Raw genomic sequence first — 15,004 nt, 5'->3', positions numbered from 1 at the left:
AGCCAGCATTAAAACTTAATTTGATTTTATTTTTAGTTAAATGTCATTAAATACACTTACTTTAGTTACTTTCCAATCATATATTTAGTAATTTTCTTCTCCCTTTATTTAAAAATTAGAATTGGGTAATAATTTTTGAAAGTCTCAGGAAGCCACATTCACGCCTTTTGGCTAAACAGTTCATACCAGATTGGTGGCTCTTTGGAAAAAATGAAGTGGGTGAGTGAGCTACATTACTAAACTATTTGCAATAGTTTTTTAAATGTATCTTGTGATTGTCCAAAAATACTAAAATAAAAAGGGGCAGCTTCGTGGCAAGCAGAAAAAATAGAAGACATAATTTGGTCTAAAGGCTCAGAGAAAGCTCTTGGAAGTGGTCTTCAGAGGGCTGGAAACCTTGCAAACTCACAATCCCTCTGCTGCTGTCTTAAGCAGATCATCGATGGAAAGGAGAGCCTATAACTTGTGCCCAGCAGTCCCAAGGCAAGTGAATACCTGGCCACGATCAATGGCCCACTAAATGATTCTGTCTTTAGTTTCTGGTCTGGTAACAAAACCTTGCAGAGTTAACTTTATCAGTTCATATTCAGTATGGTTTGATTTGTACATGTTTGGTTGCCCTCTAACGCTCTTTTTGCTGTTGTTTTAGGAAACGTGGTCTAATGTTCTCTCTCCCTCTCCTTGTCCCTTTTCCTAGTCCCCACCGAAAGGTGCCACCATCCCCTATCGCCCAAAGCCTGCCTCCACCCCTGTCATTTTTGCAGGTGGTCAGGTAAGAGCCGACCCACTTGCAGCCTCCACTGCCAACCTCAGCCTTTTACTGCAGCACCAGCCGCTGCCTGTTAGTGCACTCAGGTTTTGTTGCCTTTTCACTTGCATGGTGTCATCCCATTCGCATTACACCAGGACAAGTGGACTCAAAGCTCTTTATTTGCAAAACACTGGGGGTAGCAATGAATAAGCAGTATGAATGCCATCTGGTACAACAAAAGGAAATAGAGTTCTAGATCACACAAGGCAGACTCTCCTCAGTCTTCACGTAAATCACAAGATAATAAATGTTATCAACTTAAGATCTGGAACAATAGATATATGTGAGCTGATTCTACATAAAATAACATTCAGAGGTCACAATACCTAGCAAATGGTTGACTTGTTAACATTTTCTAAGAAAAGAATTGGGGCAAAATATCCACCAAATCATGCCACATGTTTATCTATTACATTATGGCCTTTACACAGTATTTTAATGAGATGCTGGCAAATAGGAGGAAAGTAATTCCCATTTATCTTGTCCTGAAGTTTCATAAGCTTGTTTATTTTTACATTCAGTATTAATTTATTTAGTTCTCAGTGCTCATGAAGCACGTCATCATGGAATCAGAGAACGTAAGATTTGGAAGAGATCTTGAAAATCATTTGCCGAAGTCCAAACCTCCAATTCAGGAATCTACCAAATGGTTATGCAGCTTTTGTTCAAAGACCTCCAGTAAAGTAAGCCCATCAGTCACTTTCATTGTTGAACATTAGAAAATTCTTCCTGCTGTCCAATCTTGCCATTTAAATCTATTATTTCCGAATCTGCACTCTCTTCCCAACAAAATGACAACCCTTTAAATAGTTCAAGATATGTCTTCCAGCAGTTTTCTCTTCTGCCAGCTCAATGTACCAGTGCCTCCAATTGTTCCTTACTTCCAGGTCTTCAATCACCTCTGTTCTCTCTGTTGTTTGCCCATTTCTTTTCTGAAATGCAGTGACCTGAACTGGATGCAGGAATTTAGATGCTGTTTAACTATCAGAGAATGAACAATGATTTCTCTTGATTTTGATGCTACTTCTGCTGATGCAGTCAAGGACTGTATTAACAATTATCAGTTTCTTTTTGCTATACTGCTGTCCAATATAGTCCCTCTATCCTTCAATTTTCATTTATCCTTGTTGAAATTCATTTTACTGGTTTCTCCTCAGTCTTCCTGCCTGTCAAAGATCTTGTGACCCTAACCCTAAGGTATCCCTTCTATATTTGTATCATTTTGCAACTTGTCATCCATGTCATTTATAAATATTTATTAATTTATTTGTATCCCACTTTTATTTTTTTACAAATTTACTCAAAGCAGAGAATATATCCAACGCATCTTCCTCTCCCTATTTTCCCCACAACTACCATGTGAGGTGAGTTGAGCAGAGAGATAGGGTCACCGAGGCCCAAGGTCACCGAGCTAGCTTTGATGGATATGGCAGGACTTTAACTCATGGTCTCCTGCTTTCTAGTTTGGTGCCTTCACCATTAGACCAAAGTGGTTCTCAAATATATTGAACAGAATTGAGTCCTGCAGTTCACCACTTTGACATTACTTTTCAATTTAATAGCAATCCACAAATATGGAATTGTTCAGTACAATTATTCAACCTGTAATCTACTAATGGCAACATAGTGTAGCCCTCATTTTGCTGTCTTTTCTACTAGTATTTCATGGTTGAATGTTTGCTGAAGTCAAGATACATTACATGCAACATATCCCCATGATCAACTAAATGGTTAGTAAAAAAAAAAAAAGATCAGTTTTTTGAACCTCATAATTCTTCATAGGCCTCTGCTAGCTTTCCAAGCACTTCATTCTTTCCTAAATGCTCACAAAATGCTTATTAACCTATTCCAGAATTTTTCCAGTTTCAACATCAGGATGACTACTAACCTGTAATTCCTCAGGTCCACCTTTTTCCTTTTCGGAAAATATCAGCATTTACCACCCGCCAGTTCTCTAATGATGTGCCTGTCCTCCAGGCACATCGTTAGAAAACTGGAGGATGGTAAATGCTGGTATTTTCCAAAAAGGAAAAAGGAGGACCTGAGGAATTACAGGTTAGTAGTCATCCTGATATTTCTATTTTAACACAACAGAATTACACTGAGTCAGCCTCTTTTTTTTCACATTGAGATGGTCCACTGCCCAGAGAAAATGGTAGAATAGTCAAAAAAGCTCTTTTTACTGCTTTCAGCTTCCCTTGCGAATTGAAGTTTACTTTTGCAATTTAAACTTTATTTCTTTCTGCAAATATTAACTACTTACTGATACTTCTTGGAAATTACAACCCACTTTCTGTTTTCTCAATTACCCATGCACCCACAACAGTTTTCTAAGCTGCCTGTTTTTCCCCTCAATGGAATGATGTGTTATTGTATTTCCAGTGCCAGCCTTCCTGTACTTCCTTTGACCTAAGGATTTCTGTCAATTCAATCAGACTTAGCGTTTCTCTCAGCTTGTTGAAATTAACTTTGTAGTGTGCATTTATGATTATGCTCCAATCTGTTTCTGGAACACTTGAACTCCAAGATGATATCAACATTCTTTCCAAGGTTCTCCTTGATTATGCATCTTCAATTAGCTATTCCCTACTTCAACACTCTTCCCTGTTCATTAGGATCATCAATTCTCTTGTTTCTTCTTCAAGTTTCTTGACAATGAAGCAGTCAGAAAGACTATAGAAGAATTTTGGAAACGTTGCAGTTTTGCCTTAAATGTTTTTCCAACATATGTCCAGGTAGTTAATGTCTCCTGTTATTAGCATTTCTTCTCCTCAAATTTGTCACCACAAATAGTACATCTTTTTTTTTTGACTGCTTAACTTTTGTGTTAACTTCAGAAAAAGATCTCAAGTGCACCAGGGTCTATTGTAAGGCATCCAGAAAGTATCATGATATCAATCACTCCGAGACGTTATCTCTTCAATTGATTTATTAGAAACAGATCTGGCATGTCAAAAGCAATTTCCCAAGTGAAAGGTTTTTTGAGCGTTACACAGAATCCACCTTCTCTCCTCCCTTCTCTCCTCCCACTTCTACACTTCATAAATCACAAGAACCAATTAACTGCAACTGGAAATTCTTAATACGACATACAGAATAACCTTGAACTTTTCAATTCCTCTAACTCTCTAAAAAATAATGTGGCAGCTGAATTTCAAAGCTGACATCTATTTGAAATGCTTGCATCACCCTGTCTTGATTGTTAGCTAATTTAAATAATAAAATTTATCTGGATGAATTTTGGTAAAAATATGGTTTTCCATATAACAAGTAATTGTACATTCTCATTTGATGAAATAAAATGTTCTGATGGTTCCAGTGGCCAAATAAGATTAGTGCTTGAAAACAGGAAATGTAATATTCTAAAACAAAGTGAATAATGTGGTTGAATCACTAAGAGACATACAATCTGAAATACATCCACACACAGCTAACATACAACAGAGCCTATGGCTGCATTAAGCTAAGGAACACATCATGTTGGGAGTTTCTTCTCTGAAATGCTGCTTTCATGATGCTGTGGGGCGGGTTGGATTTGGTAGCAATATGGAAGAAGAGATCCATCTCACCAAAATTGTACCTATATGTTTTCCTTTGCAACTGACAGAGACTTGGGTGAGTCAGACTGTTAAATAGTAAATCACTTGACAACATCACCACCGTCATTTGTTCTCAATCTAAATCATGTTCTTTTCCTCACTAATTGACCATTCCTAGCTTACCTAAAAAAATTTAATACTTTTGTAGTCCCTCGGTTATGATTATAAATTAAAAATAAACAATTAAAGTTCAATATTTAAGAACAAAAATGCTATAATGACCCAGCCAACTGTAATTGGAAATATTTGTTCAGGGCAGCCTTTACTCTTAATCTGGTGAAAGAGCTTTGGGTCCAGCTTTTGCTTCTCAAAAGGGAGAGTAAGACAGAAGGAACTATTATAATAAATGAAGCATAAGTCCCTCGAGTAGAACTGCTACCATTTAAATACAAGAAATTCATATGATATTTTCATACATTGGTATTTGTTGGAATCTAATCTTAAGGTCAGAATCCAACAAGCTGCCAAAAAAAAAAAACAACAACCCCACAGCATGAGCCAAATCCAATTCAGCAGCCAGCAAGATATATCTTGCAGGAAGGACAATTGTTACTTTTTAATCTAGGCCAACGATCTTTGGAATTAGTTTCACCCATCTAATAGAGAAATGCCATAGCTAGGTTTTTGCACAACAACTGACCTACTGAGACATTTTGGCAGTCATCAAAATTGATTTATTATTGGCTCAAACACCGGAGTCAGCCAACTGATAGGTAGTTTTCCTTCAGGTAGCAAATTATGTCAGGGTTGAAAAAAGAAACATTTGGCTGAGCAAATGAGACCTTCACCCACTCTACAACTAGCCAGTGCCTGTGCTTTAGTGCTAGAATGTAAAGATCCCATAAATGAATAATCCTGCTAATAAAAGATACAGTAACAGAAAAATAAGATTGCAAATCTTTGTCCATGTGTCATAACCTGTGTGAAAGATTCTTGCTTCTTTTATCTAGACTTTATTTATTTAAAAAATAGCCCTATCTTATATAACCCAAAAGATGGGATGTGTTGGAATAGAAATAGAGAATTACTTTGCTTAATTGCAAGGCAACACACTTTTCTATCTTATATGGCTGATTTTTTCCCCTGTTTAATTGGTGTCAGTGTCTTCAAGCACAGCAACTGATAAAATATAAGTATTAAAACAAAAGAGAAATGAAGAAAAAAACAAAACCCCAATGAATTGAATGAATTGAAGACCAATGAATTGAAAGAGAATCCCTCCATCTCATCCCAAGCACTGATCACTTCTCTGCAGTAACAGTATTGAACCTTACGTTAAGGAACCCAGTTGGTTTGATTTTGAAATTCAACTAAATTTTTCATTCATTTTCCTTTGCTGTTCTTACTCTCCCTTTATGTGTGATTGTTCATCTTTCTAGCCTAATTAAATACAAATGTCTTTAAATTGCTTACGAAAAATGCTTTCTTTTGGCACATTTACTGTTGCTTATAAAGTGTTCTTAATTTCAAATTTTCAAAAAAAAAAAAAAAAAGAAAGCTGTTTTATAATCTGAAAACTTTTTATTTATAAATCCCCAAAAGAGAAGAAGCTAAAAGAGTTGAAAAATGTCTGCTCCTCAATGGAAAAAATTAATAAGAATTAGAAGCTTAGGGGTTTTGTGAGTGTGGTTGTGTTTTTTACTGTAATCGACTACCTTACGTACATCAATGATTCTCTTTTTCACAAAAAGGATCAGAAGTGTGTAAAACAAGCATAAGTGAAAACGTGTTAATACCATTTTTATCAGCCAAACAATAGAAGGTATATTGTTATGTACTGGGCAATATGTTTAAGATCTTAGACTTGGGTACAAAGTCTAGCCCCACAAGTTGGACTACAAGGGAAGTATATGAAGCCAATCTAAGCATATTGCGCTAAGAAATCTCACAGCAGGTTCTTTTTTATGAGGTCATAGTGTTATTATTACTGTTGTACTTGTCATTGTTTACATCCCTCTATCAAATACTTGTCTTTTGAGTTTTAGAAACAGAATATTTGACTGTAGATTTTTTAGGGTTGGGAAATCCTAAATAAGGAAAATGCAAAATTAGGTATTGGAAATTCTGTTTAGTTCAGCCATAAACTCTTGGGAAGTAAAATGTTTTCCTGACAGACTTCCTCATTCTTTATAATGGAAGTATTTATACCTATATATTTATTATCATTATAGCCTTTGTGTGAAGAGGTAATAGTAATGAGAAAATAATATGTTGAAAAAGATATTTCATGAAAAAACTCAACCCTAAATTTATTGGCACATTAGGCAGAATAACAGATTAAACACATTTTTACAATAGCTAAATAATTTGGTTATATCAAATGTGGATCAGCAAACTACCTCACCAGGCACATTATGATGTTACTTGGAAAAGGCATAGGTACCTCAATGAGACTCAAATTTCCGAAGAACGATAGGAAAATAAGTGCTTTTTTTTGTTTGTTCACTGCATTGTGTTATTCCTTGATGAAATAATAACAATGAAATGATTTTGTCAATGCTGATTGTGTTTAAGTAGCGCTCCAGAATATAATTATTATATATTATTATATAATATATTATATAATATATATTTATTTATGTTATTAATCAAATTTATGTGGCTGCCCATCTCACAGAAATTCATCTGGAAGGTGAAAAACAAACTAGTAAAAACCAGTAAATGAATAAGACAATTGTTAGTTAAAACTATTATATAATTATTAACCAGAATTAGGAATTATAGAAGCAGACCTAAAACAGGTAAAGAAAATAATGCATGGTTGGATGTAAATAATAAAGAAGCCACATCCTGGGTCTCAAGCCTACTGGGTCACTGGTAGGACCTGATGGATTACATCCCAGAGTTTTGGAGAAACTGGCAGATGTGATCTCGGAACCATTGAACCATATCTTTCAAAGTCCTTGGAGCACCGGGGAACTACCAAAAGATTGGAAAAGAGCTGGTGTGGTTCCCATCTTTACAAAAGGAAAAACTACAGCCTGACATCAATACCTGGGAAGATATCTATACGGAGGGAAGTAAGCAGTAGGGTACCCGGAAAGTTCTGTTTTAAGCCCAGTACTCTTTAATATCTTCATAAACAATTTAGATGAGGGAATAGAAGGGGGACTCATCAAGTTTGCAGATGACACTAAACTAGCAGGAATAGTCAACACCCCAAAAGATAGGCTCAAGATCGAGATGATCTTGAGCACTGGGCCCTATCTAAAAAAATGAAAATAAATATAAAGAAAAGTAACGTTTTCACTCAGGCAAGAAAAACCAAATGTACAGTTACACATTAGGTGAAATTTGGCTCAATAGCAGCAATTGTGAGAGGGATTTTGGAGTCCTAATGGACAATTACTTAAAAGAGCTGTGGTGGCACAGGGGTTAAAATGCAGTATTGCAAGATAACTCTGGTAATTGCCAGCAGGTTGACTCAGCCTTCCATCCTTCCAAGGTCGGTAAAATGAGGACCCAGATTGTAGGGGGAAATATACAAACTATGTAAAACACTTAGAAGGGGCTGTAAAGCACTATGAAGTGGTATATAAGTCTAAGTGCGATTGCTATTGTTAAATATAAGCCAGCAGTATGGAACAGCAGCCAAAAAAGCCAATGCTAGGTTATATTAACAGAGGGATAGAATCAAGATCTCATGAAATATTAGTACCATTTTATGAAGCCTAAGTAAGACCACACATAGAATACTGCATCCAGTTTTTTTCACCATATTATAAAAAAGATGCTGAAAGAGTGCAGAAAATAGCAACAAAGATTATTAGGGGGCTGGAGACTAAAACATGAACATTTGCAGGAAGTGAGTATGGTTAGTGTAGTGAAAAGAGGGATAAGGGTTGACATGATAGCAATGTTCCAATATTTCAGGGGCTGCCACAAAGAAGAGCGGGTCAACTTATTTTCCAAAGCACCGGAAGGCAAGACAAGAAACAATGGATAGAAACCCAGGAGAGAAGCAACCTAGAACTAAGGAGAAATTTCTTGACAGTGAGAATAATTAACCAGTGGAACAGCTTGCCTTCAGAAGTTGTGGATGCTCCATCACTAGAAGCTTTTAAGATGAGACTGAACAGCCACTTTTCTGGAATGGTATAGGGTCTCCTGCTTGAACAGGGTTTGGACTAGAAGACCTACAAGGACCCTTCCAACTCTTATTCTATTCTGTTCTGTTTCAATGTCCCCATTCAACAATGGAGCTTAAAATATGGAACCAGTATTTGCAATCTAACTGATGTCATAGCATTGTTATTTACTTAAACTTGGGAAAGGGCAGAACTGAAGAGAGTATTCAGGTCTTGTGGGATCTTCGGAAGCTCAGGAGTAATGATGCCAGCCTTATATCTGGGGTGAGAAGATTCTTTAATACTGGCGCAACAGCAGAAAAGGCCTGCTGTCTAGGACCCATCAAATGTAGCTTTCTAGATGATGAGTGACATATCTGACATAACATATATAAAATAATATAATTATATGAAATTATATAATATTATAAGTTTGGTTGCCAATCCGGTGTAAAATTCTGTCTGGTGATCAGCCATATAATTTTATATTATAATCAACTGGAGAATCACTTGAACATCACTGGCATTGACAAAATTATTATCATTCAATTATGAAAGGTATTACTTAGAACACCAGACATTCTATAACAATATCTTTAATACCATCAAACAACAACTGCTTATCCCACATCCTTGGAAAGGATTTGCCAAATTCAGTCTAAATACCTGACTAAATGTATGGCCAACCATAATAATATCTAAATATAGAGAGGGAACTCTGGTCCACAATATATCTTGTCAGATGTCAGATCTTACTGTTTGCCTGGCTTACCTACAACAATGTTGCAATGGATGGGCATCACAAAGCAATCACTGTTTACACTCACAACTGAGTGCCTATTGCCAGTCCCAGAAATTATGGCTGCCCAAAGCTTGCACAATTGAATCCAGTCAAGCAGCTCTTAGAAAGGATGGAAGACCTCACCCCATTCCTAAGAGGTCTGTAAGGGGCATGCATAAGCACACAATTGTGCCTACCATCCCTGTCCTATTGTCGCCATTTATTCGTACCTATTTCCTGTATTCATACTCATATTTATTCTTATACCTATTATCTTGTAAGTGATTTACAAATCAAATAAATAAAATAAAATAAAACAAACAAAAAAGCAAACAAATAAATAAATAAATAAGGCATGTATAATCATGGTCCAGTCTTCCTTAACTAGCTCTGATGGTCTTTCCCTGAAGTCCCTATTTCAAGGTTGATCAAAATTGCTATTTTTTAGCTGCGAAATCCAGAAGGAAATACTAATCTGTTCCTACCCCTTGGCTAAGACAAATGCCACTCAACAACTATTTCTATAAGCAATCCAAAGCTTAATTGAGGCAACTATTTATTCTGGGTAGAAGTTAGAGTGGAGAGTCGGATTGAAGACGTGGCTGTTTCAGAAAGGACTTTTGTTTACATCTGAATATGGCATAAATATTCCCTAATGGAGTTGTAAAACAATTTAAAGTTGAATTAAGAGGAAAATTAAGGTCAAGACCTAATTGCATGAAAGGAAAGTAGATATTCTTGTGGGCCTGGTTTGCAATAGTTTAAACTTGGCCTATATAGGAACAAATATCTTTCTGAAAAAGAAATGCCCGGTAACTCAGCTCCCTTTCAACTATGCCATTCTTGCTATGCAAGAGCTAAGGGAAGTCATTTCCCAGCTACCTATTCAGCTGCCAGGTACTTAGGTGAGGTCATTTCACAGGGAGTAACTGAGAGGACTGGTAAAGTTGAAAATTACTTACTCTTTTTCACTCATACAAGGACCACTCTTGATGAAAACTCTTTAATCTATTAGACCTATTTAGAGAAATTATTCAAACATTTTCGCCCTCCAACACTGGCCCTGGAAAATTAGCTGAAAGGCCTGCATTAAAGAGAGGAGGGGGATGAACCTCAGGCTAAATAAGAGAGGGAGGCCGCATAACTGGCATTTGGAAGCACCATCTGGTCCCAGTCTTAGCTTCTGGCATCACCGTTGGTGGGTCTTTCCTGAGTTTCACTTGCCTATGTGCCAGTGGTTGGATTCAATTTTTTTTACTACCAGTTCTGTGGGCGTGGCAGGGGAAGGATACTGTAAACTCTCCAGTCAGAGGTAGTGTTTGCCGCTTCTCCAAACTAAAAATTTCCGCTACTGGTTCTCCAGAACTGGTCAGAACCTGCTGAATACCACCTCTACTATGCACCCAAGTGAGCCAGAGGCAAAAGCTTAGGAGGTGTAGAAATGGCTAATTACTACCAACATTAGAAAGAGTTTCATTGGGTAGATATATTTTAAAGGGTTTAGTTAAACTCCAGTTTATTATATACTTTATGCCTACACCCACTGTATAAAACGGTGTTATAACAATGCCCCTGACTCAAATATTGCAGACTATGGAGGATCCTAACGTCTTGCTGCTATGAAGATTAGTGATACAAGTCTAGCGTGAAGTGAAGCCTATAGCAACTGGTCACTGTGTCAGTGTCTTACACTGCCTTTTTTTTTTTCCAGGCCTACACAATTCAAGGACAATATGCAATTCCACATCCAGATGTGAGTTTCTCTTTATTATTCGTAAATGTATTTTATGTTACCTGCATGCTTTGTCAAATGAGTGATATTAATATTAATATTTAATATTAATATGCTTTTCTCAAAATAATTGGCCATGTGTAGTATTGGTAATAATTAGGATTCAATTATATTTCTATTGAGGACTTGGCCTGTTGTTAAATTATCAAAAAAAATGCTGTGCTATCCCTTTGCTAAATTTTTTGTTCACTGATATTAGCCATTAAAGAGCCTTTCCTTTTATTTTTTTCTGCCATAATGCTGCTAATGAGATAAACAACCTGAATTTATGCGTCTTCTTATTTTATGATGTGATAATACCAGTGATGGGATTCAAAAAAATTTACTACCGGTTCTGTGGATGTGGCTTGGTGGACTTGGCTTGGTGGGCGTGGCAGGGGAAGGATACTGTAAAATCTCCATTCCCTCCTCACTCCTGGGGGAAGGTTACTGGAAAATCCCATTCCCTCCCCACCCCACTAACCTGCTTTCCAGCTCCGTTCTCCTGTGCAGGGCAACAAAAGAAGACCCAGCTGATCAGATGGGACTAGGGAGGCTGAGAATAGGTGGGGGCAGCACCAGTCAGAGATGGAATTTGCCGGTTCTCCAAACTACTCAAAATTTCAGCTACTGGTTCTCCAGAACTGGTCAGAACCTGCTGAATACCACCTCTGGGTTATACCCAGAATCCTTGCTATTTTCCTTAGTCTTTGCTTATTTATTTAATTTACATTCCACCTTTTGCCAAGAGCTCAAGACATTTACATATCTTTAGTTATAATGAAAGAGGAGAGTAAATTTCTGCTGATGCTAAATCCTTTATTTTTAGAATTTAGAGGGGGGAACAGTTGGTTATTGTTCTCCAGTTGTCATGCCAAACCAGAAGTAGGCATCATTATTTGTTTTACATGTTTAGCAAAAAATATTTTTTTCTCAATAGCAATAGCAATAAGACTTATATACTGCTTCACAGTGCTTTACAGCAGGGGTCGCCAACCTTTTGGACCTCAGGGACCACCAAACTCATAATTTTAGATCCCAGGGACCACTAACTGGTCCTGTGGGCGTGGCCTAATTTGTGGGTGTGGCTTGGTGGTCATGTGACTGGCTGGGCATGGCTTGTGTGTAAATATTATAAATATTTATATAAATATTGAATTTTTTATAAAAAAGAGCAACTTTTATCCAAAATCAGGCAAAGCAGCCAGGCAGATTGAGATGCTCACAGAATCACAAATTCATTTAGAAATTTATCTATCTGCCATTGGCTAGCTCAGTCTGTCACATAAAATTTGCTTGCAAGCAAACTCAGAAAATTAACTCACAACATACCATGCATATAAATATTGAATTTTTTATTTAAAAAAAGAGCAACTTTTACCCAAAATCAGGCAAAGCAGGCAGATTGAGTTGCTCACAGAATTATTCAGTGATTTATTTATCTGCCATCGGCTAGCTCAGTCTCTCAAATTTGCTTGCCATGAGTCTGCACTGAATTTGCTGGCAAGCAAAACTTCAGTCCTAAGGGAAGATATAAAGACTAGCTAGAAAGCAAGAAATCCAACCATTTTCTGCTTCCTAGCTAATCTAAATCTCCTGGCACAGCAGAACAGATGATGGTCGGAAAAAGGAAAAATAAAAATTTAGCAGGCAAGTTTGCTGGGTAAGGAGTGAGTGAGCGGGGAGGGTTCCCACAGGCCATGTGGGCAGCGCAGCCTTGTGTTTCTGCACAGCCTGGATTAATTGCTTTGGAGGGGTGCTCTGGGGGTGAGATTTCTCTGCGGCCCACCAAAATTTTCTCACGGCCCACCAGTTGGCAACCCACTGGTTGGCAACTACTGCATTCTCTAAGCAGTTTACAGGGTCAGCAAATTGTCCCCAACAATCTGGGTTCTCATTTTACTGATCTCAGAAGGATGAAAGGCTGAGTCAACCTGGGGCCGGTCAGGATTGAAGGAATCGAACTTCTGGCAACGTGAGCAGAGTTAGCCTGCAACACTGCATTCTAACCACTGTGCCGGCACAGCTCTTACTTTATGTTTCTTTCTTTTTTTAAAAAAAGCATATAAATAACATTTGTGAAAATGCGTCTCATAAATGAGATTGGTACCAACTGTTGTATCTTTCGGCTGCAAAGTGAAGATTATGAATGAATTTTATTAAGCCCATTCTATGCTGCCAATGGATGCTCACACTGAATTTTATACAGGGAGGGGAAAAAATGAGGCTTCATTTTTACCTGTTTTCAATGTCTAGGCTTTATGCTTGCTTGCTTATGTATTTATGGATGGAAGAAAAAATATATAGCCTAAATATTGAGAATGTGAAATTAATTACTGTTCTCTGATCAGAAATACATGTCTTAGGAGAAATGTAATAAAATGCAGTTATAAATAACAATTGCTTAGAAAATGTTTATCTGATCAACTGCACATAACACTGAACGTAATAGAATAAATATACAATACATAAAAATATGGAAGAAATATGGAAACATGTTCAAACAAACTTAAGCCTACTTCTCATGCAGGGATGGGAAATTGATATGGAAATGAAAGTGCTAGTTGAGAGGTCCTTCGTGCTCTCTGAGCTTGGTTGTTTTCTTGCAAACATTTCATTACCCAAACTAGGTAACATCACCAGTGCTGATTACACACTATGATGTTACCTAGTTTGGGTAATGAAATGCCTGCAAGAAAACAACCAAGTTCCAGGGCGCACCAAGGACCTCTTATTTCAACCCTGAGTTACAAATATTCTCCTTTAAAGTGTTAGTTATCCTTATAGACCTCTGCTGGTCTTTCACAGTAGTATAGCTGTCCATAATGAAGATCTTTGTACAAGGGCTTCAGGGTGATACAGAACACCGAATGATGTGAAATTAAAACTTAACCACATAGGCAATCAAAATACTATACCGGTATATCATGCAACTATGACTCAAGGTCCCTCTTCTTCAGAAAAAGAACCTACTGATCATTATTTACCAAGGAGGCGGGTAAGTCAGTCCTTCTCTCCTTTAGTTTAATAAAACTCAACAAGTTCATGAATATTATAAAAATGAGAAAATAGCGTGTTTGTAGCAGTAGGTAAAAAAGAAAATTGATATAGTTATATGAAAAAAATAGCTGCATTTTAATAATTTGTTCTCAGCTGGTTCAGTCCCAATCCAAATGAGAGGAAGGAACTGGAGTGGAATAATAAGGAGCAGATCAGCCTATGGAAATTAATGTCACTATTTCTCAAATAAGAAATGTTATCACGTCTTACAAAGTACATCCTTAACCAGAGAAAGCAACACAGAACACTTTCTAGATGCAAGAAATCTCATCAATTTAGAAAAACTTCAGCTGCTAGAGTTTCAATTTAGATTGTAATAGTGGTGGGATTCAAGTAATTTAACAACCGGTTCACCCAAGGTTAGGTTGGCTGTCATGGGGAGGCATAGCCCATTCCCATCCTCCAGCTCTGTCACACATGCAGGGCAAGCCTCCTACGATGGCCAACCTGATCCTGGGCGAACCCGTTGTTAAATTATCCCTTCCTCCCTGCTATCAAAGAAGATCCTGGGTGCTGTGCTGCAATGGAGAAATGGGAAATGAAGTGGCCGGCACGAGGGGAGGAGGAGGAGCAGGGAGAAGAAAGAGGGAAAGCGGCTTCCTCCTTCCTTGCACCGGCTACTCCATTTCCTGTTTCTCTATTGTAACGCCATGTCACACCACAGAGCTTGCCCCACCCACCATTGCCTAGATGTCCTCGCTTCCCCCAAGCATTCCTTTGCCTACCTGATTTCCAGCTCCGTCACATTTCTTCATTGTGTTTCTCACCAGGAAAACAAGTTTGTGGGACTAAAAAAAAAACTTCAATCAATCAATTCCAACTTCTTTTTTAGTTCCACAAACTTTTGTTTCCCTGCACACATCGGCAAGAAATGTGACAGAGCTGGAAATCAGGTAGGCAAAGAAATGCTTGGGG

The 15,004-nt window shown here is 37.5% G+C and overlaps 1 protein-coding gene across 50 annotated transcripts in view; it reads left to right on the top strand.

Annotated features, from left to right (window-relative positions):
* Positions 1-15,004, top strand: part of PCBP3 (poly(rC) binding protein 3) — a 60,541-nt gene that overhangs the window by 26,597 nt on the left and 18,940 nt on the right. For 32 of the 50 annotated variants that reach the window (XM_087949306.1, XM_087949305.1, XM_087949307.1 and 29 more), the window contains 3 exons: positions 698-772; positions 1,348-1,494; positions 10,970-11,011. In XM_087949306.1, coding sequence (XP_087805432.1) covers positions 698-772; positions 1,348-1,494; positions 10,970-11,011 — 264 coding nt within the window. Of the gene's footprint in view, positions 1-697; positions 842-1,347; positions 1,495-10,969; positions 11,012-15,004 lie in introns of all 50 variants that reach the window. The other 18 variants (XM_087949329.1, XM_026678987.2, XM_026678986.2 and 15 more) reach the window with 2 other exon arrangements.

The sequence above is a fragment of the Notechis scutatus genome, chromosome 1 (genome assembly GCF_049901735.1).
Source record: "Notechis scutatus isolate UNSWTSFEM ecotype Mainland chromosome 1, rNotScu1.2, whole genome shotgun sequence".
Classification (NCBI taxonomy): domain Eukaryota; kingdom Metazoa; phylum Chordata; class Lepidosauria; order Squamata; family Elapidae; genus Notechis; species Notechis scutatus.
Note: the sequence above shows the minus strand (reverse complement) of the source record. Positions and strands in the feature narration are given on the sequence as shown.